General features: G+C 39.6%; 2 protein-coding genes across 2 annotated transcripts; both read left to right on the forward strand.

Moving 5' to 3' along the window:
• Positions 1-14,397: 14,397 nt before the first annotated feature.
• On the forward strand, positions 14,398-20,985 carry LOC145824631 (LRR receptor-like serine/threonine-protein kinase EFR). Its single transcript, XM_082924876.1, has 3 exons — positions 14,398-17,080; positions 19,234-19,673; positions 20,746-20,985. The coding sequence occupies exons 1-2, from the start codon at positions 14,398-14,400 to the stop codon at positions 19,671-19,673; spliced, it is 3,123 nt and encodes a 1,040-aa protein (XP_082781002.1). The 3' UTR covers positions 20,746-20,985.
• Positions 20,986-24,682: 3,697 nt separating this feature from the next.
• On the forward strand, positions 24,683-25,408 carry LOC145823751 (uncharacterized). Its single transcript, XM_082923274.1, has one exon. The coding sequence runs from the start codon at positions 24,683-24,685 to the stop codon at positions 25,406-25,408; it is 726 nt and encodes a 241-aa protein (XP_082779400.1).
• The last annotated feature ends 1,220 nt before the right edge of the window (positions 25,409-26,628 follow it).

Consider the following 26,628-nt stretch of genomic DNA (forward strand, 5'->3'; position numbering starts at 1 on the left):
ATGAGGTACAACGGCATACACTCCAGCTCTGAAATAGCATACAAAATCACTCCGAAATGATGCAACGACTCGTGCAATACATGTAGGAAGGCTCAAATACCGAAACTAGTGAAGCACATTACACTAGAGATATGCAAAGCAATGCACAAATGATGAAACCAACTCCTATCAGACCTCATGCAGTCCCTAAACAGTGGCAAAATGAGCTAAAATGAGGGCTGGACATGCACCAAAATGAAGCTCATGCGAAGGCTCATAAACAAGGCATAATGATGCAACTCTCAAACGCATCGAAGACATGCTAAACATGAGAATATGGAACACATATAAGCTTTGAAATAGCATTCCCTATGATACTAAAACATGCAAACACCTCAAGCAACGCACGCAAGGGGCTTTAAAACTCGAAGGTGAGCAAGGCTATTACACTACAACCATGCATGGAAAGCACCAATCGACCAAGAGGCCTAAAAACAGAGCTAAGGAAGCCCAAAATATGAACAAAACATGTTTGAAACATGGCCAAAATATGCTAAAATGGAGGGCCAAAACAACATGCAATATGAACTAGTAAGCATGGTTTACACTACAAGCATGTGAAGCAAATGAGGGACCACCCAACCAGCCCAAAAAAGATTCATGGCATGCCAAAATATGACTAAAAATCTACTGAAACATAGTCAACACATGCTAGAATGGGGTGCTCCTTTGATAAGCCAAGAAAGGGATTACTCTACACATGCAAGAAGCAAACAAAAGGGGACCAAACTAGCCATGGACAGAGGCTAGGCAGGTCCTAAGAGTCACAAAAAAGGGCCTGAACCAAGCTTAGGATGCATGCAAATATGGGCTCCTTTGTAAGGCCAGAAATGCAAGTAAACAAGACAATAAGGAGAGTGGATGGCCCTCTCCTTCTTAGGACCTCAAAACATCATCCCTACCACTGAAATCCCTCTGGATTTCAGTGGTGAGAAGGCCAATACAAGGTGGTCCCGAAGCTCACAAAAAGGTACAAAAAGGAGGCGAAACAAGGCCTAAGAGGGGGTAAACAACCCGAAACACAAAAGTGACCTTAAACAAAGATAAAATACATGCAAAATCAGAACTTTTATCAATTTTACACTAAGCTCAAAACAACATGTAAGACAGGTTAAAAGCTTGTACAAAAATGGGGAATAAAATAGGGAAGAGGAGTTACCTTTGAAGCACAGCAAAACCAGCAGGTTCTTGGACCAAAAACCAACTCTTTAGCCTCTAGAAATGAGCTCCAAGATGCTTAGATGGATGATGGAGAGGTTAGGTTAGGAGGTGTAGTGCAATGGGGCCAAGAACCTTACACTTTCAAGGCCAAATGGGAGAGATACAAAGGGAGAGTGTATGTATGCCTTGGCCAAAAATCTGAACCTTTGCTAATGAGGGAGAGGCTCTCTCTTATAGAAGAACAAAGGTCCAAGCTTCTCTTAGAAGCTTGGAGCAAAGGACCAAGTTTCTTGAGGAAGCTAGAGCAAAGGGGTCAAGCTTCCTCAAGAAGCTAAGAAAGGTTCGAGCTTCTCTTAGAAGCTTAGAGAAAAAGGTTCAAGCTTCTTGGAGAAGCTAGGCAAAGGTGTAAAAGGGTCAAGCCTCCCCCAAGAAGCTAAACCAACGGTTCAAAAGGGTCAAGCCTCCCACAAGAAGCTAAACCAAAGGTTTAGAAGGGTCAAGCCTCCCCAAGAAAAGGTCTCGGCCATAAAGAGTGGCCGATTGATCAAAACAATGGCCGGCTGACCAAAAATAATGCCGACCGGCCAACACCTTTGGCCGGTAGCACGAAAACAGGGCCAGTGGCCTCAGGCCATGGCCGGTGAGGTGTGGGGATGGCCAACAAGCCATTCCCTGTCCTTAGAAGCAATCACACAAGTGTTTGGTCTACAACCAAGCACAAAACAAACAAGTCGAGAGGTCTTGAGGCAAGGCGCGTAGCCGAAACCTTCGAGAACTCAAGACGAACACGAACATGGATAATCATCGAGTGTTCAAACGATGACATCCAAGTCTTGAGGACGGTAAAAAATGGGGTGTCTACAGTTGCCCCTCTTTGACAGAACTCGAAAGTCATAACAATGACGGGAGTGAATGTCAAAGCCCAGAGACGACCCATTTTTGACAAGGCCGAAGACTTAGACAAAGCATACAAGCTACAGACAGAGATATGCACCCGAGGGCAGTGGAAAAATGCAAGACAATGCAGAAAGCCGAGCATAACTTATGATCATGTAAAGAAAGCTATAACGAAGCATAACATGAGATAGTTTTAAGATAGAAGAAACCAAACTACGTTACAATGTAGAAAGGATGTAAGAAAATTATGTAATTCTCGCTACGTTTCACGCGGAGAATATAATACCTGTGCGGTTCGTCTGGTCGTGCCAGCTTCAAATGAACCGTACATACAATATTGTTCCTGTCTGGTTCGTCTGGTCGTGCCAGCCTCAAATGAATCGTACATACAATATCGCGCTTGAAAAAGAAAGAGAACTTAATAGGTACAATATCGTTAGAAACATGCATAGCAATGCAAGTGAAAAGTGCGTGACAACGCAAGTGAGAGGGTGCATGACAATGCGGGTGGAAGGGGTGCATAACAATGCGATTTGAAGCAAGCATAACAATGCTATGAAGGCACAAACACATATAGGTAAAGTACACGTGACAACGTGTACAATGTGTGGAGGTGAGGAAGATCATACACATGTAAGTAAAGTATGCGCGACAACGCATGCAATGTGTAAAGTAAGGAATAAAATATACACATGTAAGTAAAGCACATGCGACAACATGTACAATGTGTGAAAATAAAGGAACTTGAACACATATAAGTAAAGCATAACGTGACAACGCATGTAATGTGTATAGAAACTTGAACACATATAAGTAAAGCATAACGCAACAACGCATGCAATGTGTATAGGAACTTGAACACATATAAGTAAAGCATAACGCGACAACGCATGCAATGTGTATAGGAACTTGAACACATATAAGTAAAGCATAACGCGACAACGCATGCAATGTGTATAGGAACTTGAACACATATAAGTAAAGCATAACGCGACAACGCATGCAATGTGTATAGGAATGCGAGAAGGAGAGAAAGGTGCAATTTAACTGAAGCATGGTAAAGGCATGTTATTCATGATGTACGACAATGCAGGTTAAAGTGCGTAACAACGCAATGCACTAACAAGTGCAGGTAGACTGCGCAGGATAGCGCGAATATAATACGATGCGATGCAAGTGCAGGTGGGATGTGCAAGATAGCGCAAATTAAACAATGCAATGCACAAAATAGTGCGATGTGCAAAACAACGCGAATGAAAATGCAATGCACTAACAAGTGCAGATGAGGTGCGCAAGATAGCGTGATAATATGCATGCACGAGGCAAGTAAGGTGCACAAAACAGTGCGATTGAGGTACGCAAAATAGCGCGATTGAAATGCAATGCATAAAACAGTGCGATTGAGATGCGCAAAATAGTGCGAATGATGCGATGCAATGTAAGGTGCACAAAACAGTGCAATGCGCAAGAGAGCGCGATGCGTTAGACAACGCGAGTGCACAAGACAGTGCGAATACACAAGATAGTGCGATGCGCTAGACAACGCGATGTGTTAGACAACGCGAGTGCACAAGACAGTGCGAATGCACAAGATAGTGCGATGCGCTAGACAGCGCGATGCGTTAGACAACGCGAGTGCACAAGATAGTGCGAATGCTATGAAATGTGAAATTGCACAAGACAGTACGAGAGAGATACAATGCACCAGAAAGTGCGAGGAAGGTGCACAAAAGAAGTACGATAAAATGCATCTTCTGTGCAAGTAGGGGGCATTTTCTATGCAACATGGAAAGCATATTCTATGCAATATTGAAAGCAAAGCATATTCTATACGGAATCGAAAGCAAGCATATTCTATGTATGAATGATGCGTGGCATGCATGCAACAGAAGTGTATATAAAAGTGCACATTCTATGCAATAGAGGGGCATCAAACATGTACTCTAGTGCCTCCGATTCATCTCTCAAAGGGCTTTGCAACACACTCAGCTCGAAAAGGGTACACCCTGTTCATATTGGCGAGGGGTAACATTTGGTGCTACTTTAATTACCATTCTGACTTGAAGCAGGCTTAAGCTTGGGGTCGAGATACACTCATACTCCAGAGAAAGGCGAGGCCTAACAAGATGCACCTGGAATGCAGTCTCGAAATTTGCCAAAGTTGAAACACACTAAGATGCTCCAAATTTTCCCTCTTTTCTTTTGCTTTGCAGTCCGGAACCTACGTAGCTTCAGATAGGTCCTAGTTCTACTGTTCCCACATGACCCGGGTTAAACCCTGCGGTTTTTGAAAGAACAAAATCTTGTTTTGCACAAATGTAGAGAACAACACGGCACTTTGAGCACAAAACGATTCATTTTTGAAAATGAAATGAGAAAAGGGTTCTCAACCGGGTATTGAGCCTACAACTGACCACAGCCACAGCGACTCAACAACGGAAAACAAAAGGTAAACAACCTAAACACATCGAGTAACACTCAGGACGACTCAAAACAAGAATCGAGATAAAACAAAAAGACACGACACTCAGACGTGCACAGGGAGCCTGTTTCTCCAGGTATTGTTTCCCACCCTTTCTCATTTGTGATCCTCACATCACTCGGCCCTCAAGTTCTGTTTTTTTGAAAACCCCTTTTCTTTATTTTTTCTCTCAGCGCACATCTCTCTATTCTTCAATCTCTCATTTTTTATCCCTCCCCTGGGTGGTTGATGGATAAACAAGAAATTACAGGCTCTTGCCCCTAGCATGTTGCTAGATTCCATTTTTTTCGCTCACAGCCAGTAAGTCCCTCCCACAGAGGGGTTGCACTAAGATGGGGTGTGTAGCAAATTTGCAGCTGACATTGGTTGATGATGCTTTGCTGGGGAGTTTGGACATGATCAAATCTGTCCAGATGAGGAAGTGGAATATCTTGATCCATTCTAGTTCGTGCTTCACACTTCACTTGATACCTCGTTGCTTGGAGGATGTGAGAGCTTTTTGCCCTTTTGTGGTCAGCTTTAGTGGTGCCATTTTCTGGCGAATACGGTGCTCTTTCCGGCAAGTAGAGTGCCCTTTCTGGCAGGTGCGTTGATAAAGGGGAAAAGATAGAACACCTGACTCAACTGTGCCCCTAGTTCATCATTTTGACCATTTCTTATTTTTGGCTTTCTACTAAAACAATTTTGACCAAAATGAGAGTCAGATTAACATGCTTGTTCAATTTTCTGATTTGAAATCATGCAAGTTAGGCTATGAGCACTGAAAATTTTCCTTTTTTGGGTCGAAGAAATGGTCCAGTTTTGGAAAAATGGGATAATTTGCAAGAGAATCAGTCAACCTCAGTAAAAATTCTCAAAAACCATTTTGGCAAACAGCCACTGCTCAACGAGCACAGAACTTACTCTTGAGATGCACAACCTCAGATTGGAAGGAAAACTGCCCCTTGTCTGAAGGACACTGCATGGCAACGGAAAATTGTCCATTGTTTGAATGGCACCGTAGCGCATTGAATGGCAACGGAAAGTTGCCCCTTGTTTGCATGGCACCACAGTGCATTGTAGTCAATCCTTAGAGTAATGAACACAACCAAACTCTTGGATACAGATAAGGCAAAGATGATCAAAACCATTACATGGACATAATCAATTTGGAAGTGTTTATGGCTGGACTTCAGGATGAAGTTGCCTACGTATCCCAAACATGAGAATCCAGCCTTACGTAGTTCTGGGTTAAGGTACACTCGGGTATTAACCTCTCCTTTTGCGCTCTAATTTTCGCTAAGGCCGCCCTTCCGGGTTTTCAACCTTGCGAGCTATGTTTTTCTTTTCTTTTTTCATTTCTTTTCATTTCTTCTCTTTTTCTTTTTTTTTCTTTTCTTCTTTTCTTTTTTTTTTCTTTTCTTCTTTTTTCATTTTCATTTTTTTTTTGCATTTTTTCTCTTTTTTCTTTTTTTCTTGTTCTTTTCTTTTCTCTAACTTTTGCCTAGGTCGCCCTTATGGGTTTTCGGCCTAGCGAGCCTCTCAAGGGTAAAAGTGTAGCTTTGTCCAGGTCAAATGGTTTTGAGATCCCGAAGTCATCTGAATCCAGGAGAATGGCTGCTGTTCGCTGGCGATGTAGGAGTCCATCCAATGAGGGGCTGAATTTGCCCCTTAGTGTTGCGGATAGGAACTCAGTTGTTCTTCAACAATACCTTCTTCTTTCCTCCTTTCTGGGATTTGGCACTCTTGCCAGTCTTCATTGGTTTGCAGGAATGACTTATCTTTCGCTCTTCGAGCACATCTGACATTTTTGCCCCTAGTTCCAGGGGCACTTCTGATCTAGCTTTTCAAGCTTCCTTTTGATCATATATGATATTCTCGCCCCTGATTCATGGGCTGCTTCTGATCTGGCCACACGGGCCTTACATTGTGGTTGGCCGTTGAACATTCTGAATCTAAGTTCAAGGTTTGAAAGTGAGGGATCGAGTCTCGAGGCTGAGAGCGATCCTAAGCTGTACAATCTCAAGAGCGATTCCACACAGGTCTTCACAGGACTACGCAAAAACATTTTTTGAAAATTTTTAAGAAAGCGACAAATTGCTCGCGCTGAAGACAATGTAGAACCAATCTGGATCAAGCCAAGGTCCTTCTCAGTACTCACACTAACAAGCATGATTTCCATCATTAAGGGCTTAGCATGCCTCTCTTTCTCTCAGTTGATCAAATTTTGCAAAACCCGAGGAATTCTTTCCTCTTTGTTTTCACCGCAGTGTTCAAAAAGTTTTGAAAAACTTAGGTCAATGCAATGATTTAAAGGTGTAGAAGAGCAGGTGAGATGGACTGCCGTTTCACTCAAATTTGCTGGCACAACAGGCGCAAGGCAGAAGCAAACACAAGAGTGTGAAAATTCACTGCTGTTCCATTCATAACTTCTGGCGTAACTGGCTCCAAGACAAAAACAGACTCAAGAGAAAGCAAAAAGACAAACACAAAACAAAACAGTGATGCTCGAGGGAACACCCCCGGAATCACCCGACTCTAACAAAACAGAATTGACTCGATACAACAAGACAGACTCAACGGGATTGACTCGATACAACAAGACAGACTCGACAGGACTGACTTGATATAACAAGACAGACTCAACAAGACTAACTCGATACAACAAGACAGACTCAACAGGTTTGACTCGATACAACAAGACAGACTCAATACCCAAGTCAGAAAGTACAAAAACCAGCATTCACAAATGCTCAAAACAGTGCGTGCCATATGCCACATCTGGAGTAAACTGAGTGCCGTCTGCAGGTGGTTTATCCCCTGATCACATAGCAACACAGGTCCAGAGTACCCGAGGGATATCAGACCCTTCTGAAGCTATGGTTCCAAGACTACTTAGCAAAAGAGAAAACAGACAGCACCTCAGCCTGATTTCACCAAAACAGATATGAGCAAGGCTGAATGACAGTGCTCTCTACTGAATTCTGCCTGTAAACTGATACCCTCAGGTAAAACTGATTCCACCAAATACTGATGCCCCCGGGCCTGATACTCAGACTTGCGAACTAATACATGCATTCCCTGTAGAGACACACTCTAAAAGCACATAGCAAGCAAGTAAGTGCCAAAACACCCCTATGTTGGGGTAGGGTTTCCCTGTCCTATTTTGTCAGGAGCTAGGGTTTCACTACGCACGCAACGGTTTCAAACAACCTATAATCGGGTAAGCAACCTATCCTAGTTTGGAATGGTCACTATGGATTCCGAATATGTACTAGGTCGAATGGTCAAAAGGGTGCCCCGGTGAAAATCGGGGTTTGTGTTCCCATCGTGGCAGAGCCCGTAACCGATCAGCCTTATGGCACGCTTTTCAAAGCGAGCCTCCGGCAAACCGTTCAGGAATAACAGATGGCAAACACGGTGTCCTAGGCGCACCAATGCAAATGCAATGCAAAGAAACACATAGTGTAATCAAAACAAGATATCATGAGTTCAAGTCAAGTTCTCTAAATCCCTAGCAGAGTCGCCAGAAACTGTAGACGTCCCCGAACGTCCCGGGAGGGAATCCCCCGTTTTGTTCATTTAGGGCTCACTACAGTTCATACTCAAATTGTCACGGTCCTGTATCTAATCTCGCAGAGTGCAATGCAAGACCGATGAATCATCAAAGAGTCCAAATCCGACAAATCGTTTTGAAAAACTGATTTTTAGAAAGAAGTGCCAAACATGGACTGCTTTGCCAGATACAGAGTCGCCACCTAAATATTTTATTTTGGGGAATTTACGAAACCCTGACTCGTGCCGAAGGCCACGTGTCCGTCGTCACCGAAGTTCCCTCGGCTCGGGAACTTGGGTACAATTGGGGAAGGTCAGCTATGAGCACCCCCGCTCGTCCGATCAAAGATCGGCCACTACTAAGCATGATATCTTGTTTTTGAAAACACATGTGTTCTTATCCTGATTAATTAGCTAGAATTACTATGTGATGCGCACAGCAAAACAAGTATAGACTAGATCGCCTAATTTGGAACAAAGCATTGCATATCCGTTTGTTCGAAAAAATGGTTTGAGTTTTGCTACTCGCAAGTAGGCTAAAATACGGATTTCAATGAATTGTCCCAATTCAAGCAATCCAACCTTCACCCACAGGCATTCAGGTAGTTACATCACATATGCAAATAGCCTCATGGTAAGCATACTGTCATGGCAATACTCACACACATGCAAGGATGCTAAAGCGTAAATGCTTACCTAGTACTCCAAGCCAAAACAGAAGCTAGTTAGTAATCAAATGCATGATCCTAGTTCATGTTAAGATGGCTAATGCAACACATGCAAAATGCAACTAGAAATAGGCTCGGCTATTCTAAGATGTCATGTGAAATGCAACTTGATACATGTATTCAAATTGGAATTGAAATACAATGCAGTTAGCATGATGTGCCGAGCCCAGTGCATGCAATACGAATGAATGTGTGCAAACATGTTATCATAAGTATGCTAATTGAAACGTGTCCTAAAACTAACCATTGTAAGCGGTTAAATAAAAGGGAGAAAGACGTGGGGTTGGAAGACATGCATCACACACACGCACGCTTATTACACAATTTGCCCTCTCTCGGAGGGACTGAAAGAATAATACAAATTAACTAACTAACAAGCTAATTAATTATTACATAACACTTAACTAATTAAATGAATTAGTTAAGCTAAGAAAGCAATAAAGAGGCCTCGGGAAGAGGGATGAATGCATGCATGTTCGGTTTCGCTCAGAAATCCATCGCCATACTCATGCTGCCTCTGTTTACATTGCTCTGCACTTCTAAAGACTGCACAAGTCCCAAGTATGCTTCAAAATCACTCCATGATCACTGTGGGATGTCACCGGCCATGGAAAAAGTGGTCATCGACCAGAAGTGTGGCTCTCGGCCAGAGATTTGTAGTCGGCCGGCACTGAATATGGTCGGTCGACCATTCATTCCTGCAGAACTCTGTTTTGCAGCAGCAGAGGACAGACAAGGCATGACAATGCATTTTTATAGCAATGTGCGCACAACCACCCCCCCTATCATGTTATGGACTCAAGGGAGTATGGCTCTTGACCCTCGGACCATCGATCACGCATTTCCATGCATGATGGCCAAAGAGTCAAGTGTGCAACTCAATATGGAATGAAATGCACAAAACACATAAAGGGCCCCAACCTCTATCATGATTGATCAAGAGGCAAGAGATGCACACACAATGCAATGCAACCTAGGCAAGCAAGCAAGCATGCAAATAACTCAAGTGTGCAACAAATCTAATGCAACATGAGCCTGTTAACATGCAATGTGCAATAGGCATACAACCTAAACATGTGGACATGTATAGCATGCAATAACATGCAAAATGAAATAAGCATGCAACAACATGGTGAGATGGACTTACACTAACATGGGTAGCTCTCAAGCATGCCAAAATCAGTGGCCAAAAATGATGGAATCAAGGCACCAAAACTCATGCAAACATGCACAATGCAATGGCCCCGTGACTAAGGCACAAAATGTAACTCTCCAAGAGCATTGCAAGGATGAAACATGAGGTACAATGGCATACACTCCAGCTCTGAAATAGCATACAAAATGACTCCAAAATGATGCAATGACTCATGCAATGCATGTAGGAAGGCTTAAATACTGAAACTAGTGAAGCACATTACACTAAAGGTATGCAAAGCAATGCACAAATGATGAAACCAACTCTTAACAGAACTCATGCAGTCCCTAAACAGTGGCAAAATGAGCTAAAATGAGGGCTTGACATGCACCAAAATAAAGCTCATGCAAAGGCTCATAAACAAGGCATAATGATGCAACTCTCAAACGCATCGAAGGCATGCTAAACATGAGAATATGGAACACATATAAGCTCTGAAATAGCATTCCCTATGATACCAAAACATGCAAACACCTCAAGCAACGCACGCAAGGGGCTTCAAAACTCAAAGGTGAGCAAGGCTATTACGCTATAGCCATGCATGGCAAGCACCAATCGACCAAGAGGCCTAAAAACAGAGTTAAGGAAGCCCAAAATATGAACAAAACATGTTTGAAACATGGCCAAAATATGCTAGAATGGACGACCAAAACAACATGCAATGTGAGCTAGTAAGCTTGGTTTACACTACAAGCATGTGAAGCAAATGAGGGACCACCCAACCAACCTAAAACTGATTCATGGCATGCCAAAATATGACTAAAAATCCACTGAAACATAGTCAACACATGCTAGAATGGGGTGCTCCTTTGATAAGCCAAGAAAGGGGTTACTCTACACATGCAAGAAGCAAACAAAAGGGGACCAAACCAGCCATGGACAGAGGCTAGGTAGGTCCTAAGAGTCACCAAAAAAGGCCTGAACCAAGCTTAGGATGCATGCAAATATGGGCTCCTTTGTAAGGCCAGAAATGCAAGTAAACAAGACAATAAGGAGAGTGGATGGCCCTCTCCTTCTTAGGACCTCAAAACATCATCCCCACCACTGAAATCCAGTGAGAAGGCCAATACAAGGTGGTCCCGAAGCTCACAAAAAAGGTATAAAGAGGTATAAAAAGGAGGCCAAACAAGGCCTAAGAGGGAGTAAACAGCCCCAAACACAAAAGTGACCTTAAACAAAGATCAAAAGCATGAGAAATCAGAACTTTTATTAGTTATACACTAAGCTCAAAACAGCATGCAAGACCGGTTAAAAGCTTGTGCAAAAATGGGGAATAAAAGAGGGAAGAGGAGTTACCTTTGAAGCATAGCAAAACCAGCAGGTTCTTGGACCAAAAACCAACTCTTTAACCTCTGAAAATGAGCTCCAAGATACTTAGATGGATGATGGAGAGGTTAGGTTAGGAGGTGTAGTGCAATGGGGCCAAGAACCTTACACTTTCAAGGCCAAATGAGAGAGATACAAAGGGAGAGTGTATGTATGCCTTGGCCAAAAATCTGAACCTTCGCTAATGAGGGAGAGGCTCTCTCTTATAGAAGAACAACGGTCCAAGCTTCTCTTAGAAGCTTGGAGCAAAAGGCCAAGCTTCTTAAGGAAGCTAAAGCAAAAAGGGTCAAGCTTCTTGAGGAAGCTAGAGCAAAGGGGTCAAGCTTCCTCAAGAAGCTAAGAAAGGTTCAACCTTCTCTTAGAAGCTTGGAGCAAAAGGTTCAAGCTTCTTGGAGAAGCTAGGCAAAGGTTCAAAAGGGTCAAGCCTCCTCCAAGAAACTAAACTAAAGGTTCAAAAGGGTCAAGCCTCCCACAAGAAGCTAAGCCAAAGGTTCAGAAGGGTCAAGCCTCCCCAAGAAAAGGTCTCGGCCATAAAAAGTGGCCGACTGATCAAAACAATGGCCGGCCGACCAAAAACAATGCCGACCGATCAACACCTTTGGCCGGTAGCAAGAAAACAGGGCCGGTGGCCTCAGGCCATGGCCGGTGAGGTGTGGGGATGGCCAACAAGCCATTCCCTGCCCTTAGAAGCAATCACACAAGTGTTTGGTCTACAACCAAACACAAAACAAACAAGTCAAGAGGTCTTGAGGCAAGGCGCGTAGCCGAAACCTCCGAGAACTCAAGACGAACACGAACATGGATAATCATTGAGTGTTCAAACGATGACGTCCAAGTCTTGAGGATGGTCAAAAATGGGGTGTCTACAGACGTCTTCGGCTGGGGATTGGATGTGATATTGGCGTTGAGTCTCTTTCTCTGGAGGTAATCTCTTAGGTCCTCATTCGTTCATCCGAGAGCTCGGCTATCAATAGACTTCAGCCTTTTCGGCGTGCTGCTTCCAGTGTAGTTGTGTGCTATCTTGGACTTTCCTTCGTCCACTGCATCAAAACAGAGGCCTTGCTCTTAGATCTGTCAAAATCCCTTGACATAGGTCCCTTTGGTCTATGGTGTCCTCTATGACTCGCCTTGTACCGACTTTGTACGTCCAGCATCCCGTGATGGCTGATGTGAGTTTCCCTGTCCCTTACCATGCTGTAAGACAATTGGGACTGTCTTCTGTCCTTCTTTCAGGGCATTAGTTTTGACTGCTGGTGTCGGCGTGTCTTGTAATGGGAACGATGGTTGCATCACGTTGTTTTGCATCATGAAGTTGACCACTGTTTGTAGGTCTATCAACTTGTTCGCCAAGTCTTTCATCTCCTCATCCGTTCTCAAGCATCTATCCTTTCATACCTGGAGATCGCTTTCATTGTAATACTCATCTCGACCTTCATTCATTGGGTCGTTGCGCCCTTTGCTGGCATCATTCACCCCATAATTCAGTTCCTGCACTCCTTTGTTACCGTTCTCTCCTCTGGCGTTAGGATCCACATGTTCCCCCTCCTCATTGTAGATGTTGTCCCCAATTCTCTCTTCTTGTCCGTTGTTGGCCATCTATCATTACTAAGTTTCCATAGACGGCGCCAAATTGTGGGCGTTGATTTCTGACACCACAACTAACCAGGGAACTTAGCTAGAGAGCACGCGGTAGAATAGATTAAGCCAACCACTTGCTAACAAGAAGATGAGAATACTTCGATGGTTCGTCCACCCAGGGGCACTCCGACAATCAAGTCAAGTCAGTCAACTTATCTCTCACAGATATCACACAAGTATTCAATTCACAAGAAAGAACATACCTCATACCCATGAGCGTGTCTCACTTTTATAACCAGCAGTAACCTAGTCCCTTAGAAGCCCTACTTCGTTGGACTCAAGCTCAATGCTCATCCTGGACTCTCGGCTAGATAAGGATAAACTCCTCGTGAGCCTTATCCTTATCCAGACTGAGAGCCTCTTCTATTCTAGAACTCTTGTCCCTTATTCGAATATATTGGGATTTTGACATTACCACAGAACATCTCGGCAATGCCGTGGTCACCTCAGTAAACATGACTCATCCACGTGGTACATTAGCCGACATCTCGAAACTATCTTGGCCACGTGCGTCATTCACAAAATACTTCCCTGCAGTACATATAAAAATATAGATCATTAGATTTAAATAAGATGAATACTAGTTATTGGATAAATAAATAATAAAACTAAGTAAAAAAAAGTTAGGTAATTTTTAAAAAAGTAGAGTAGTTTTTGTTAATTTTGAAATTATTAAAATAAAATAAAAAAATAAAAATAAAATACTAACTTACTATTTACTACAAACATACTTACTATTTAAAATATTACTGGTTAACCATGTCACATTTATTTGTTGAAAATTGTGCCCTCTTTGCATTTTAAATTAATTTTAAATACATAAAACTAATGACACATCATATTTACTAATTTACTAATTACATTCTGTTTAAGACGCAAAACGGGCATGCCATGGAACACCACACAACTTCTCCAACTAGAGATCAGGCATTACAAAAAATTAAGGTTTTAGAGATCAAAATTTCGGAACAAAATTATTTTTTAGTGACCAAATAATTTTGTTACGAAAAATATCATTATTATATTTTTAGCAACAAAAATTAGACATCAGTGATAAATTATTATCCTTTTGGGACCAAATTTTTTGTCTCAAGAAAATAAATTGTTTTGATACCAAATTATTTTATCTCTAAAAGTCTATTTATTAGTGACATTTTCCAAATTTTGTCGCTAAAAGTCTTATTTTTTCCTTTTTGGAACGACTTTTTAACGAGAACGTTGGAAATTGGTCCCTAAATGTCTTTTGTAACAAAATTTTCACTTTTAGGATCAAAACATTTACTCTCTAAAACTCTTATATGTTGTAGTGTGGCCATGGCTTGTGGGCTGTGCTAAACCTCATTGATCCCTCCCACACCCAACCAGCAAACACAATCAGCTAGCTAGTTCATTCACATATGGATCTGATACTGTCATGCCCATTCCATCTTTTCATGCACCTTGTTCTCTTCTTCAGTCTAAGTTCTGGCTTTCCTCATGTTGCCGCTCACTCTCCGCATGCTGGTAATGAGACCGATAAGCTAGCTTTGCTAGCATTCAAGGCTGCAACAACTGGCAATCCTTATGAGGCTCTAACATCGTGGAATGCATCTATCCACTTCTGTCAGTGGGTTGGTGTAACATGTGGCCGCCAACACCAGAGAGTCATTGCATTAAACCTGCACGATCAAAAATTGACAGGGTCTATTTCGCCTCACATCGGAAATCTAAGCTTTCTCAGGGAATTGCAGTTGTCTAACAACAGCTTGAGTCATAAAATCCCCCCAGAACTCGGCCGTTTGCAGAGACTACAGATGTTGTCACTAAGTAACAATTCAATTACTGGTGAAATTCCCACTAATATATCTGCTTGCCATAACCTCTTCACCCTTGAGCTTTCTCTCAATAAGCTGGCTGGGAAAATTCATATGGAGCTTGGTTCCTTATCTAAGCTTGAGAAATTCTCATTTCGGAGGAACAATCTAGTAGGAGAAGTCCCATCTACTTTTGGGAATCTTTCATCTCTTCAAAAGTTGATTGCAGCAGGAAATGGTATTAGTGGGAATATTCCTGATGCGCTGGGTCGACTGACAAACTTGCAAGTTCTGGCATTGGAAGTGAACAGGTTGGTTGGCACCCTACCTTACTCAATATTTAATCTCTCTTCTATGGTAGCTCTTAATGTGGCGGTTAACCAACTTCGAGGGAGGCTTCCCTCAGACCTAGGCGTTACTTTTACTAATCTCGAATTCCTCGGCCTCACTGAAAATTTGTTTACTGGGTACATTCCTATTTCAATATCTAATGCCTCCAAAATACAACGACTCTGCATCGATGGCAATAAATTTACGGGAAAGGTGCCTCCTTTGGAAAAGTTACATGATCTTCAATGGTTATGCTTTGAAGATAATCAGCTTGGAACTGGGGAAGTTGGTGACTTGGGCTTTCTCTCCTCTTTGACGAACGCCACCAATTTGGTCTATGTGGGTTTGAGAAATAACAGTTTCGGAGGGAAGTTGCCTGAATCAGTCAGCAGTTTCTCCATGAATCTCAATAAATTATTGTTGGACAACAATAAAATATTTGGGAGCATCCCAACTGGGATCGGAAATCTAGTCAAGTTGCAGCAGATTGAACTGTGGGAAAACCAATTCACAGGTAATATTCCTACTGATATTGGGAAGCTTCAAGAATTGCAAATTTTTAGACTCTCAAATAATAAATTCTCCGGAAACATTCCTTCTTCTTTGGGGAATTTATCCTTGTTATCGAAACTTGGTTTAAGTGGAAATAATTTTTATGGGAGAATCCCCTCAAGTCTAGGAAAATGCCAAATTTTGGAAGAACTAAATCTCGAGCGGAATAATTTCAGTGGTACTATAACAAGAGAAGTTATGAGTATCTCGTCATTATTGCATCTTAACCTATCTCAAAACCATTTGACTGGTTTCCTTCCGGTAGAAATTGGAAACTTAAAAAATCTGGAAGTACTAGATGTTTCTGACAACATGCTGTCGGGTGAAATTCCAAGCAGGATTGGAACCTGTGTAAAATTAAGATTATTATGCATGAAGGGCAACAACTTCCAAGGGATCCTTCCCTCATCTTTAAGTTATTTGAGAGGTATGGAGGAAATAGATCTTTCTGTCAATAATTTCTCGGGAAAAGTCCCAGAATATTTGGAGAGCTTTTCCTTCTTACAGAAATTAAATTTGTCATTAAATGATTTTGAAGGTGCAATACCAGAAAGTGGCATCTTTATGAATGCAACTGCAGTTTTTGTTAAGGGTAACCCCAAGCTTTGTGGGGGTATACCTGAGTTACAACTGCACAGTTGCAATTCCAGAGGATCTACTCTTAACTTGAATTTAATAATCCCCACAATTTTTGGGCTTTTAGGACTAATTTTAATGTTGTGTTTCCTATATCTCGGTTGGTTTCAAAAGAGAGCAAAAATGCCCTATTCTAATTTTCTAGGAAACACGTTTCTGAAATTGTCCTACGAAAGTCTAGTCAAAGCTACTGATGGGTTCTCTCCAAACAATTTGATCGGTGTGGGTAGTTTTGGTTCTGTGTATAAAGCAATTCTTGATCAAGGTGGAAAAGCCGTTGCAGTGAAGGTGCTACACCTTCAATTCCATGGCGCCTCCAAGAGTTTCATTGCAGAGTGTGAGACCATGAAGTGCATCAAACATCGAAATCTTGTCAAGCTTCTCACAACATGTTCAAGCGTTGATCATCATGGTAATGATTTCAAAGCTCTGATTTATGAGTTCATGGTCAATGGGAGCCTAGAAAAGTGGTTGCATCCAATTAAGAATGAAGATGAGGCACAAGAAGATTCAAGAGCATTAAACCTTCTACAGAGATTAAATATTGCCATTGATGTTGCTTCTGCACTTGATTATCTTCACCATCATTGCCTAGAACCAATTATTCATTGTGATTTGAAGCCGAGCAATGTTCTTTTGGACAAAGAAATGATTGGACATGTAGGTGATTTTGGGTTAGCAAGATTCCTTCCAGAAGCCACCTATCATTCATTTGCCAATCAATCAAGTTCCATTGGCATAATAGGGTCTGTTGGTTATGCTGCTCCAGGTAAATGTGCCTTGTAGGCCCTTTTATGTTTTCCATTTTCCCTTCACTTTCAAATAGAAGATAGAGTTGATTCACATTTCCATCGAGTCTGGTCATTCAATCACCAAAAAAAAGTTCATGGTTCTTTGATTTTGTTCCTCATTGTTGTGTAGAGAGTATTTAGAAAACTCAAAACTGTACCGAAGTTAATGATGGCTATGAATATTGAGAGGAAGAACTAAACAAAAAACACAAACAAATATAAAAATAGAGAGAAAAAGAAACAATCACAAAAGACTCCAGATCTTACGTGATTTGGTTGAGCCTACATACACGGGTAATTCTACATGATGCATTTCAACATTCCAATATGAGGGAAACAACATATATTTATATTAGAGAAATCCTATCCAAGTTTTTACACCCAAACCTACAAAGAATAGGAGTCTTGTACCAAAACCACACTAAAACACTGAGTTTTACAAGTACAAAGTTAGTCAAAGTCAGCGTATTCCGCTTGAGCAGCTCTCTGGCTCCACTCGAGCAGCAAGAGAAGTAGCAAACAAGTCCCTGCAGTCGAATCCTGCTCAGGCGGACAAAATCCTTCACTCGAGTGGAAACCCGCCTCCACTCCAGAACACTAAATTAACTCTTATTTGTACAAAATAGTAATTAAGTTCTATTTATCTGGTTGGTAATAATAGTTGAAAAATCTAGAAATCCCCTAGATGTTGATTTGTGATTATGTATCAATTTTAAGCAGTATATAACAATCCCAATCAAACAATCAAGACAAATCGACACAACGATTTTACGTGAAAAAACCACAATTGGACACCTCCAACTGTAATTAAAAAATCACGGACAACAGCCACAAAAATAATCCACTAAAAAGATTTAAAGGAATTACACAGGTATACTCTCAATTACCTAGCAAATTCACGTCTAATTGAACCAACCTCTATGTGTTTCTTCCAACCCCGTCTTCACCTCGGAATTGTCTTTACAATGAGCCACTCCAGAATCCACCGAAGCTTCAGGCTCGAATTTTTCAGAATCCACCGAAGAACAACTCTCTCTTTTGTATAACAAACAAAACCTTTGATGTACTTTCTTTTAAACCATGAGTTGAATACTCAATAAAAATATCAAAGAAAACCTCACAAAATATCTCCAGATATAAACCTTAAGATCCAAAAAGAAGATCTGGAGACGTACACTTAGCTTTGGTAGAAAACCAAAAGTAATCCTAGATTTGGAAGAAAACCAACTCCTTAAGAAATCTGGATTTTGAAGCTCGCTCGAGCGAAGCTTCTTTTGCTCGGGCGAGAGCCTTAACTTTCGTGATTTCTACTAGTGCCTTGGCTCGAGCGACGAATCTTTGACTCGAGCAAGCACACCACTCTTTCAGGTTTTTGTATGGACGCAATCCTTAGCTCGAGTGAGAACTCCTTGGCTCAAGCGAAATTAGCTCGAGCGAGCATTCCTTGGCTCGAGCGAACATGGGCGGACATGCAATTTTGAATGCAATTTTGCAATTTGCTTCGGCCGCGAGCTGACCGGGCAGCTCGACCTCCGTTATAACCAGCGAAGTGGCAATCTTGAAGGCATTAACATCACAAACTTCTCTGCAAGGCACAATTCGGATTGGATTCGCATCTAATAAACTCATAGTCTCACTGAAATAAAAAGTGCGAAAACAAATACAACTGAAAGGAGTTTTATCAAACGGGATTGCCAAGAATCAAAACCTAACAATAGCAATCCTCTAAACACCATAAAGGGGTAATCTAGTTATGTGTGTGGCAGTTGATTGTATATATTTAATCACAAACATGATGACAATGTTTGCTTAATTAATTGATATGAAATTGGATTCAATTAACTGTGCACCCACCTTTCGACTAATTAATAAGAAGATATTAAATCATGATTTAATTGGTTCAATAAGTATCACTGGGAATCAATCAAGCTTTGTTTCAATTTAGGTCTTTTTCATGACATAAGCACACAAACCAAATGATGTCCTATGTTAAATAATAAAGCTTACACTGCTCCAAACTTGTTTTCTACAAAGCGTAGTTTTGTAAATGATACATTACTATTCTTTTTGATATACTTCTGATTAAATATCTTCACAATCGTAATTACTTTGTATGGTGCATGAATTGCAGAGTACGGCATGGGAAATGAGGTGTCAACATCTGGTGATGTGTATAGTTATGGCATCCTCTTATTAGAAATATTAACGGGGAAGAAGCCTACCGATGACATGTTTAATGGTAGTTTATGTCTCCATAACTTCGCTAAGATGGTCTTTTCGGAACAAGTCGTGAGCGTTGTTGATCCAACACTAATTCAACAAATTGAAAAGGGGGATGCAAACTTGAACATCAACAACGCTCATAATCAGAGCTCTGATAGCAGTCACAAAATTCAAGAGTGCATCGTTTCAATACTCAAGGTTGGAATTGCCTGCTCACAAGAACTTCCAAGAGATCGACCCACTATTAATGATGTTGTTACTCGGTTGCATGTAATCAAGGACACTCTTCTTGGAACTGGTGGAGTACATGGAGGCATAAAGCTAGAATTACGGTGCCATATTGAATAGGTATCCTTATCATTTTATTTTATTTTTAAAAAAAATAAAAACTAGGATTTTGGAAGAGAAGTTAGGCATCTTAACTATAGGAGCAAGTAGTACGGATTCAAATAATTCTCAACATGGTCTACGTACAATTATCAATAATTAATGCTTAAGATATTAAAACCATTTTCTGTTTTTTCCTGAAAACTTAAGGAGAAAATTTCAACTAGAAATTCACATTACAAGAATCATTTAGATTATATAGCAGAGCCAGTTAACCGAGATTTTAGTCAACCTCTACTGCAAAAATCCTATTCAAGATCCCAAACCTCAGCTCCCATAACTTCAGTGTCACAAGTCCTTTCTTTTAGTGTTGAAGCATTATAATCTTTAGAAAAAACTATGGCAGCTAGGGAATTTTGGCTTTCCTACCAAGTTCGTCTGGCAACGTCTGGTGTAGACCTTTGTTTACATTGCACTTGTTTCCCAAAAATAAGAAATATTTAAGACAAAATTTATGTAGCCGACTCCATCTGATTAAGACTTGAGACTTCAGATTCGTTTGGCATTGGCTAATATAGACAACTTTTTGTGTTGAGACTTTTTTAGCTGGACTTTTTTAGTCTCGTCTAGTTTAGATTTTTTGACTTTTGTGAGAGAAAAAGTGTAATGATTATGGTTTGAATGTGACATTTTATCTTATTGGCTTATGTAGCCTATTTTAGACTTTTGTGCTTTTTTAGCCCCAAAATGAAAACCAAACGAGGGCTTAGTTTGATTTGATTAATTAAAAGGAATTCATGGATGGGTACACCTATTCCACATGAAATTTGCATGCAGTAAAGCTCAAAAAATGATACAGCAGTTGGGTATGTACGTAGTGTTTCTTTTCTTGTTCTCTATTTTCATTTTGATCTTATAAAGCGATTTGGTTTTACAATTAGATTAACATTTGTATACATCTTATGCAATAAGATAACCCCCAAAAACTTGATTTTCAAGCCATTGCAGCTTATTATTTTGTGTCTTCTTTTAATTGTTTATCATATCTCATCTAACTCTGTTCGAAGTTCTAAAATATTCCCTTCTCTCCTAGGAGTATGAGGTCTGATTGGAATTGAAGATATTTGTCGACTCCACAACTATGGGATGCTGCAAATTATTGATTTGGCTGCGTGTTACATGTATAATCCTATGCTTTAATTTCATTTTTTTCCTTCTTTTTTTTTCTTTTTTTTTTTTTTTGGTTTCAAGCATGCTTGCAACTTTTTCTCATTTAAATGTACTCTTAAGTAGGCTGTAACTTCCCATGGCTATTTTGTGTTTGTACTCTAAAGTTGGTTCCATAATTTAGATGAAGTGTTACTTTAATTTTTGGCTAAATTGTAAATGCACCTCCTGAGGTTTACTTGAAACACGGATTGTCCCTTGTGATTTAAAAAATTACAAGTACCCCCTTATCAAAAAATTTTATTTATCAGAATTAACTGAAAAAATAAAATTCTTAACCGTTGTCCTATATAATAATAAAATTTCTTGAATTATTAGTTGAAATAAAATTTTAATATCATTAAAAACTATTCATTAATTTGATGTTTGATTAATAAAATGAGTTATTTGTTATGAAATTAAAAATCTCAGGGGGCGAGATGCAATTTTCAAAATCACAGGAGACAATTTATATTTTAAACAAATCTCAGGGAGTGTTTTTGTAATTTATCCTTAATTTTTCGTAGTTAAAATTTGCACCACACGTGCAACAGTCCGTTTTACATTGTTAACACTTTATTAAATTTGTGATCTCTATAATGTTTTTTAAATTTTACTTTGGTCTCTCTAGTTATGTGTGTGATATTTTATGTTTTAATCTCATAAAGTCGGATAGGAAAGAAATTTCAAACTCAATTATAATATGGACTGGGTTTAGAAAAAGAACTTAAAGCTCAATCTGCCTAGCCTCCAAACTATATTATACAATATATTTTACATTATTTAACTTTATTTTTTATAAATATAAATTATGTAATATTAGTTACATAAAGAATTAGTTATGAAATTTAAACTACTAGCTTGAATAGGTTAAAGAGATCAAAATGATTAAATTACTTATACTTATTTATTTAAAAAATTAAAAATATATATATATATATATATTAAATAATATTCAGGTCAAGTGAGTAGATTTTGAATTTTTTATTTTGCTTTCAGATGGACTTAACAATATAGTATACGGTTGATCTCGGCCAGGCGAGTTTGAATCCAATATCGAATTCGGTTCAATTTTGACTTAAATAAATAATAAATTTATTTAAACTTAAATTAAATAAATTTTCTTGGTGCATTTTGGAGTCAATTTCTCATTCATCTATTAATGGTTTTCAAACCATTTTTCTAACAATTCTCCACATAAATGAAATGATGAAAATTATGCAAGACTCAATGCAGACTTAAAGAGAATTTTATTGTCTTCGATGTAAAATCACAAATGTTACTATGAATTAGAACCAAGGATAAAGTTTTAGAACCTTTTATTTAATATAAGAATGAAGTTTAAAATCAACTTGGTAAAAAAAATAAAATTCTAGAAAGTGATAGAAGTGGTGAATATGAAATACCTTTTGGTGAATTTTGTAAACAACATGAAATAATTCATTAAACTACCGCTCCTTACTCACCTCAGCAAAGTAGCATTACTGAAAGGAAAAGTCAGACTTTAAAAGAAATGATAAATGTCATGTTGATAAGTTTTGGTTATCTCAGAACTTGTGGAGGAAAACAATACTAATTATATTCTCAATAAAGTACCTCGAAACAAAGCAAATCAAACACCTTATGAAATATGATATGGGAGAGTACCATCCTACAAATACTTGAAAGTATAGAGGTGTTTAGTTAAAATGACTATTCCTAATCCTAAAAAAAGACCAAGATAGGTCCAAAAATCGTTGATTATATATTCATCCGTTATGCCAATAATAGTAGTACATATCAATTTTCGATTCATAAATCAAGACATTCAAAAATGTATGTAAATACTATTATTAAATCTAAGAATCCATTATTTTTTGAACATGTCTTTCCTAACAAAACTGGACAGGAGATTGACACTAATAAAAGATTTTATGATTTTAGTGCTACAAAGCGGTGGAAAGTTCTTAATGTGGAAAGTTCTCCACCGATTATAGTTGTCTTTTGAGAAATAAATTATTATTTTTTATTTTTTTAAGTTGAAGTTGATCAAATTTTACGTTCATTCAATTAGGTCATAAAGTTATTAAATAAATTAATAATGTTACTCATCGAAAATGTCCAAAATCTATTTAAATAATTATGATTTATGTCTATCTCAATAACTATGATTATGCCAATTATAAAAATTAAATAAAATGCTTTAAAAAATAATATTATGATTATTGTAAAAAAAATTATAATCAAATTAGTCACTAATTTAATATTTTTAAATTGAATTTATCACCTAATATTTTAAATAATTTTTTGTGCATAGCGCATGTACGGGGAGCAAATATTCCGGCAAGCCCGTACTCCTTTCTTCCGAGCTCCGTCGATGTCCGATCACCTGCGAGCAAGTAATGGTGAGCTACCCGGCGGTGTGTGGCCGGAAACACCCTCCGACGATCAAGTTAGCACACACCTAAGGATGGATAGAGAGAAGGGAGAGAGAGTTTGAGTGTAAGAATTCCTTACAGAGATGGTCGTGTGTCGCGTATGGGGGGCGCAGACATGCTTATATACCTTCTGAGCCCCATATCCACTCCCAGTCATCTCCTGACACGTGGCTCTACTATCCCATCTGTCAGCGTAAACCTTGCCGATCATCACCTAATCCCAACTGCCTGACTTCACAGCCGGAGTTCGGCAGCCGAGCTGCTCTACCTCGGTCATGCCATGCTTCATACTTCAAGCGCCTAACCGGATAAACACACGGAGGACCGGGCTAGGCGGCATCCCGGCTGAGCCTAGCCCGGATACTTTGATCGGCCTCCCTGCCGGTCAAACAGTCTCCTTGGCTGACCATGCCTTTCCGGGCACCGGTCACTCAACTTCCTCGGTTGTCCACGCCTTCCCGGGCGCCGGTCACTCGGCCAATCGAGCTTTGGCCATCTTCGGACCGAGCATCCTGGTCCGACCGAGCACTGCCTTACTGAGCAATTTCTGTCCGGTCCGGGGTGACACACTCAGCCCGAACTCTGCCCGGCCCAAGTCTGGGCAGAAAGTCGATCATCTCGGACCCACGCATCGTTGGGCCCTCAACTTGCTCGGCCGTTACCTCGGCCCAACTCCAGATCACAAATCACCCTCTCAGCGCACATAAAACAAATTAGTAATTTTAATATTTATAAATATAAGCAAATTTTGTATCGGTACAAGTTAAAAAAGATATATATGGAGTACTAAGCAAATTTTCTTTTTTTTTATATGGACTCCAATTTTTTAAATTTGCCTTGACACCACAAAGTCAGGTCGGCCCTGTCTCCTTCAACATTGGTCCCCTAAAATCTTCACTCTCATCAGCAAGATCTCTCATTTAATCATTTTCAATATATACTTCTATCTCATCTCTCAAGGGGTTTTTCTAGTGGAATGGTTCGTTTTTAACTAATTAAGTGTCTAATAATAAATATACTTTGACATTTAGTGAAGTCCTTCTCTAAATAATCTACACTAATAAGACTGTTTTTTACTATAAAACTAGATCAAATCCCATTTGAAACTAAGTACTCTCTGATATAATTCTTTTCACTTCTCAGCTGCATAATTTCTATATTTCTAGCTAGCAAACTCTCTGTCCTCTGTCTCTCTCTCACTGCGCGCGCATGCCTATGTGTACTTATTCACTTTTTTACCCTCATTTGTTTCAACAAAACATTTTATGGAAAACATATTAAAAATTTATTTAATAATTCTTTGGAGTGGTACAACGCATATATTTATTGTTCTCATCCTCTACAAAGCAGTGGAAAGTTCTCAAAGATAATGTGAACGGTCTCACACTTAAGTCATTGTCACAAACAATGTGGGAAAGTCTCATTGAAAGTGTTAAAGCAATAAGATACCAAGGTCCACAAATAAGAGATGCTTCAATTCATTTGGCAAATATTAGTGAAGATCCCAAAACAAAAAGTGAAGCTGAGTCCTTAGCAACATATGAAATTGAGAATTTTGAATTTTTGCTTGGTATAGTTATTTGGCACAATCTATTGTTTGCAGTCAACTCAGTAAGCAAAACCTTTCAAAGTGAAGACATGCATATTGATGTTGCTATAGACGAGTTAAAAGGACTCATTACCGTTTTTAAAAAGTATAGAGAAACTGGATTTTTGGAGGCCATGATTAAAGCTAAAGAAGTTGCATCTTTAATGGAAATTGATCCTATATTTTGTGAAAAACATGTCATTCACAGAAAGAGGCCGTTTTATGAGATTGTTAGTGAAGAGGTGCCACAATCAGTTGAAGAATCGTTTAGAGTTAATTACTTCATATATATAATAGATCAAACTCTTTCTTCACTTAAGAGTAGGTTTGAACAATTTCAAATATATGAGGAAACTTTTGGATTTTTGTTTGATTTGAAGAAGTTTAGTTCTACTGATGATGAATGTTTGAACGCTTATTGTGCTAATTTTGAAGATTTTCTAAAACATGGCGAGTTTCTGGATGTTGATGGTAGAGATTGTAGACACGCCCGGATCGGGCTTTTGCCGCTGCTACAGTTCGGACTCAATGTGTCACAGTCCTGAATCTAATCTCGCAAAGTGCAATGCAAGACCGATGAATCACCAAAGAGTCCAAATCCGGCAAATCATTTTGGAAAACTGATTTTTGTAAAGAAGTGTCAAACATGGACTGCTTTGTCAGATACAGAGTCGCCACCTTAATATTTTATTTTGGAGGAATTTAGGAAACCCTGACTCGTGCCTAAGGCCACGTGTCCGTCATCACCAAAGTTGCCTCGGCTTGGTTACTTGGGTACGATTGGGGAAGGTCATCTATGAGCACCCCCACTCGCCCGATCAAAGATCGGCCTGTACTAAGCATGATATCTTGTTTTTGAAACACATGTGCTCTTATTCTGTTTAATTAGCTAGAATTACTATGTGATGCGTACAACACACAAGTATAGACTAGATCACCTAATTTGGAACAAAACATCGCATATCCGTTTGTTTGGAAATAGTTTGAAGTTTGCTACTTGCAAGTAGGCTAAAATGCGGATTTCAATGAATTGTCCCAATTCAAGTAATCCAACCTTCACTCACAGGCATTCAGGCAGTTATATCACATAAGCAGATAGCCTCATGGCAAGCATGCTATCATGACAACACTCACACACATGCAGTATGCTAAAGCATAAACACTCACAATGTACTTCGAGCCAAAATAAAGAACTAGTTAGAAATCAATGCATGATCCTAGTTCATGTTGAGATGGCTAATGCAACACATGCAAAATGCAACTAGAAATAGGCTCGGCTATTCTAACATGGCATGTGAAATGCAACTTGATAATCATGTATTCAACTTGGTATTGAAATACAATGCAGTTAGTATGATGCGCCGAGCCCGGAGCATGCAAAACAGATGAATGAATGCACGCATGCAAGTATAAGGTATGCTAAATAAAATATGCCCTAAAACTAACCATCGTAAGCAGTAAGTAAAAGGGAGAAAGATGTGGAGTTGGAAGACATTCACACACTCACAAACACTCATTACAACAATTCACCCTCTCGACGAAGGGTCCGAATGAATAATACAAACCAACTAATTAACTAACTAATAAGCTAATTAATTATTACATAACCGAATGAATAACTAGCTACAACTAATTATTACAAAACTTAATTAATTAACAAATTAACTAATTAAATTACAAAACCAAATGCTAATTAGCAAGTAAGGAAAACAGTAAACAATGCTGTTCCAGCTCTGTTTGGAGGAGAAGAGGATGCATGCTCGGT

Source organism: Camellia sinensis, chromosome 4, assembly GCF_055761805.1.
Source record: "Camellia sinensis isolate YWXY chromosome 4, ASM5576180v1, whole genome shotgun sequence".
NCBI classification, from domain to species: Eukaryota; Viridiplantae; Streptophyta; class Magnoliopsida; order Ericales; family Theaceae; genus Camellia; species Camellia sinensis.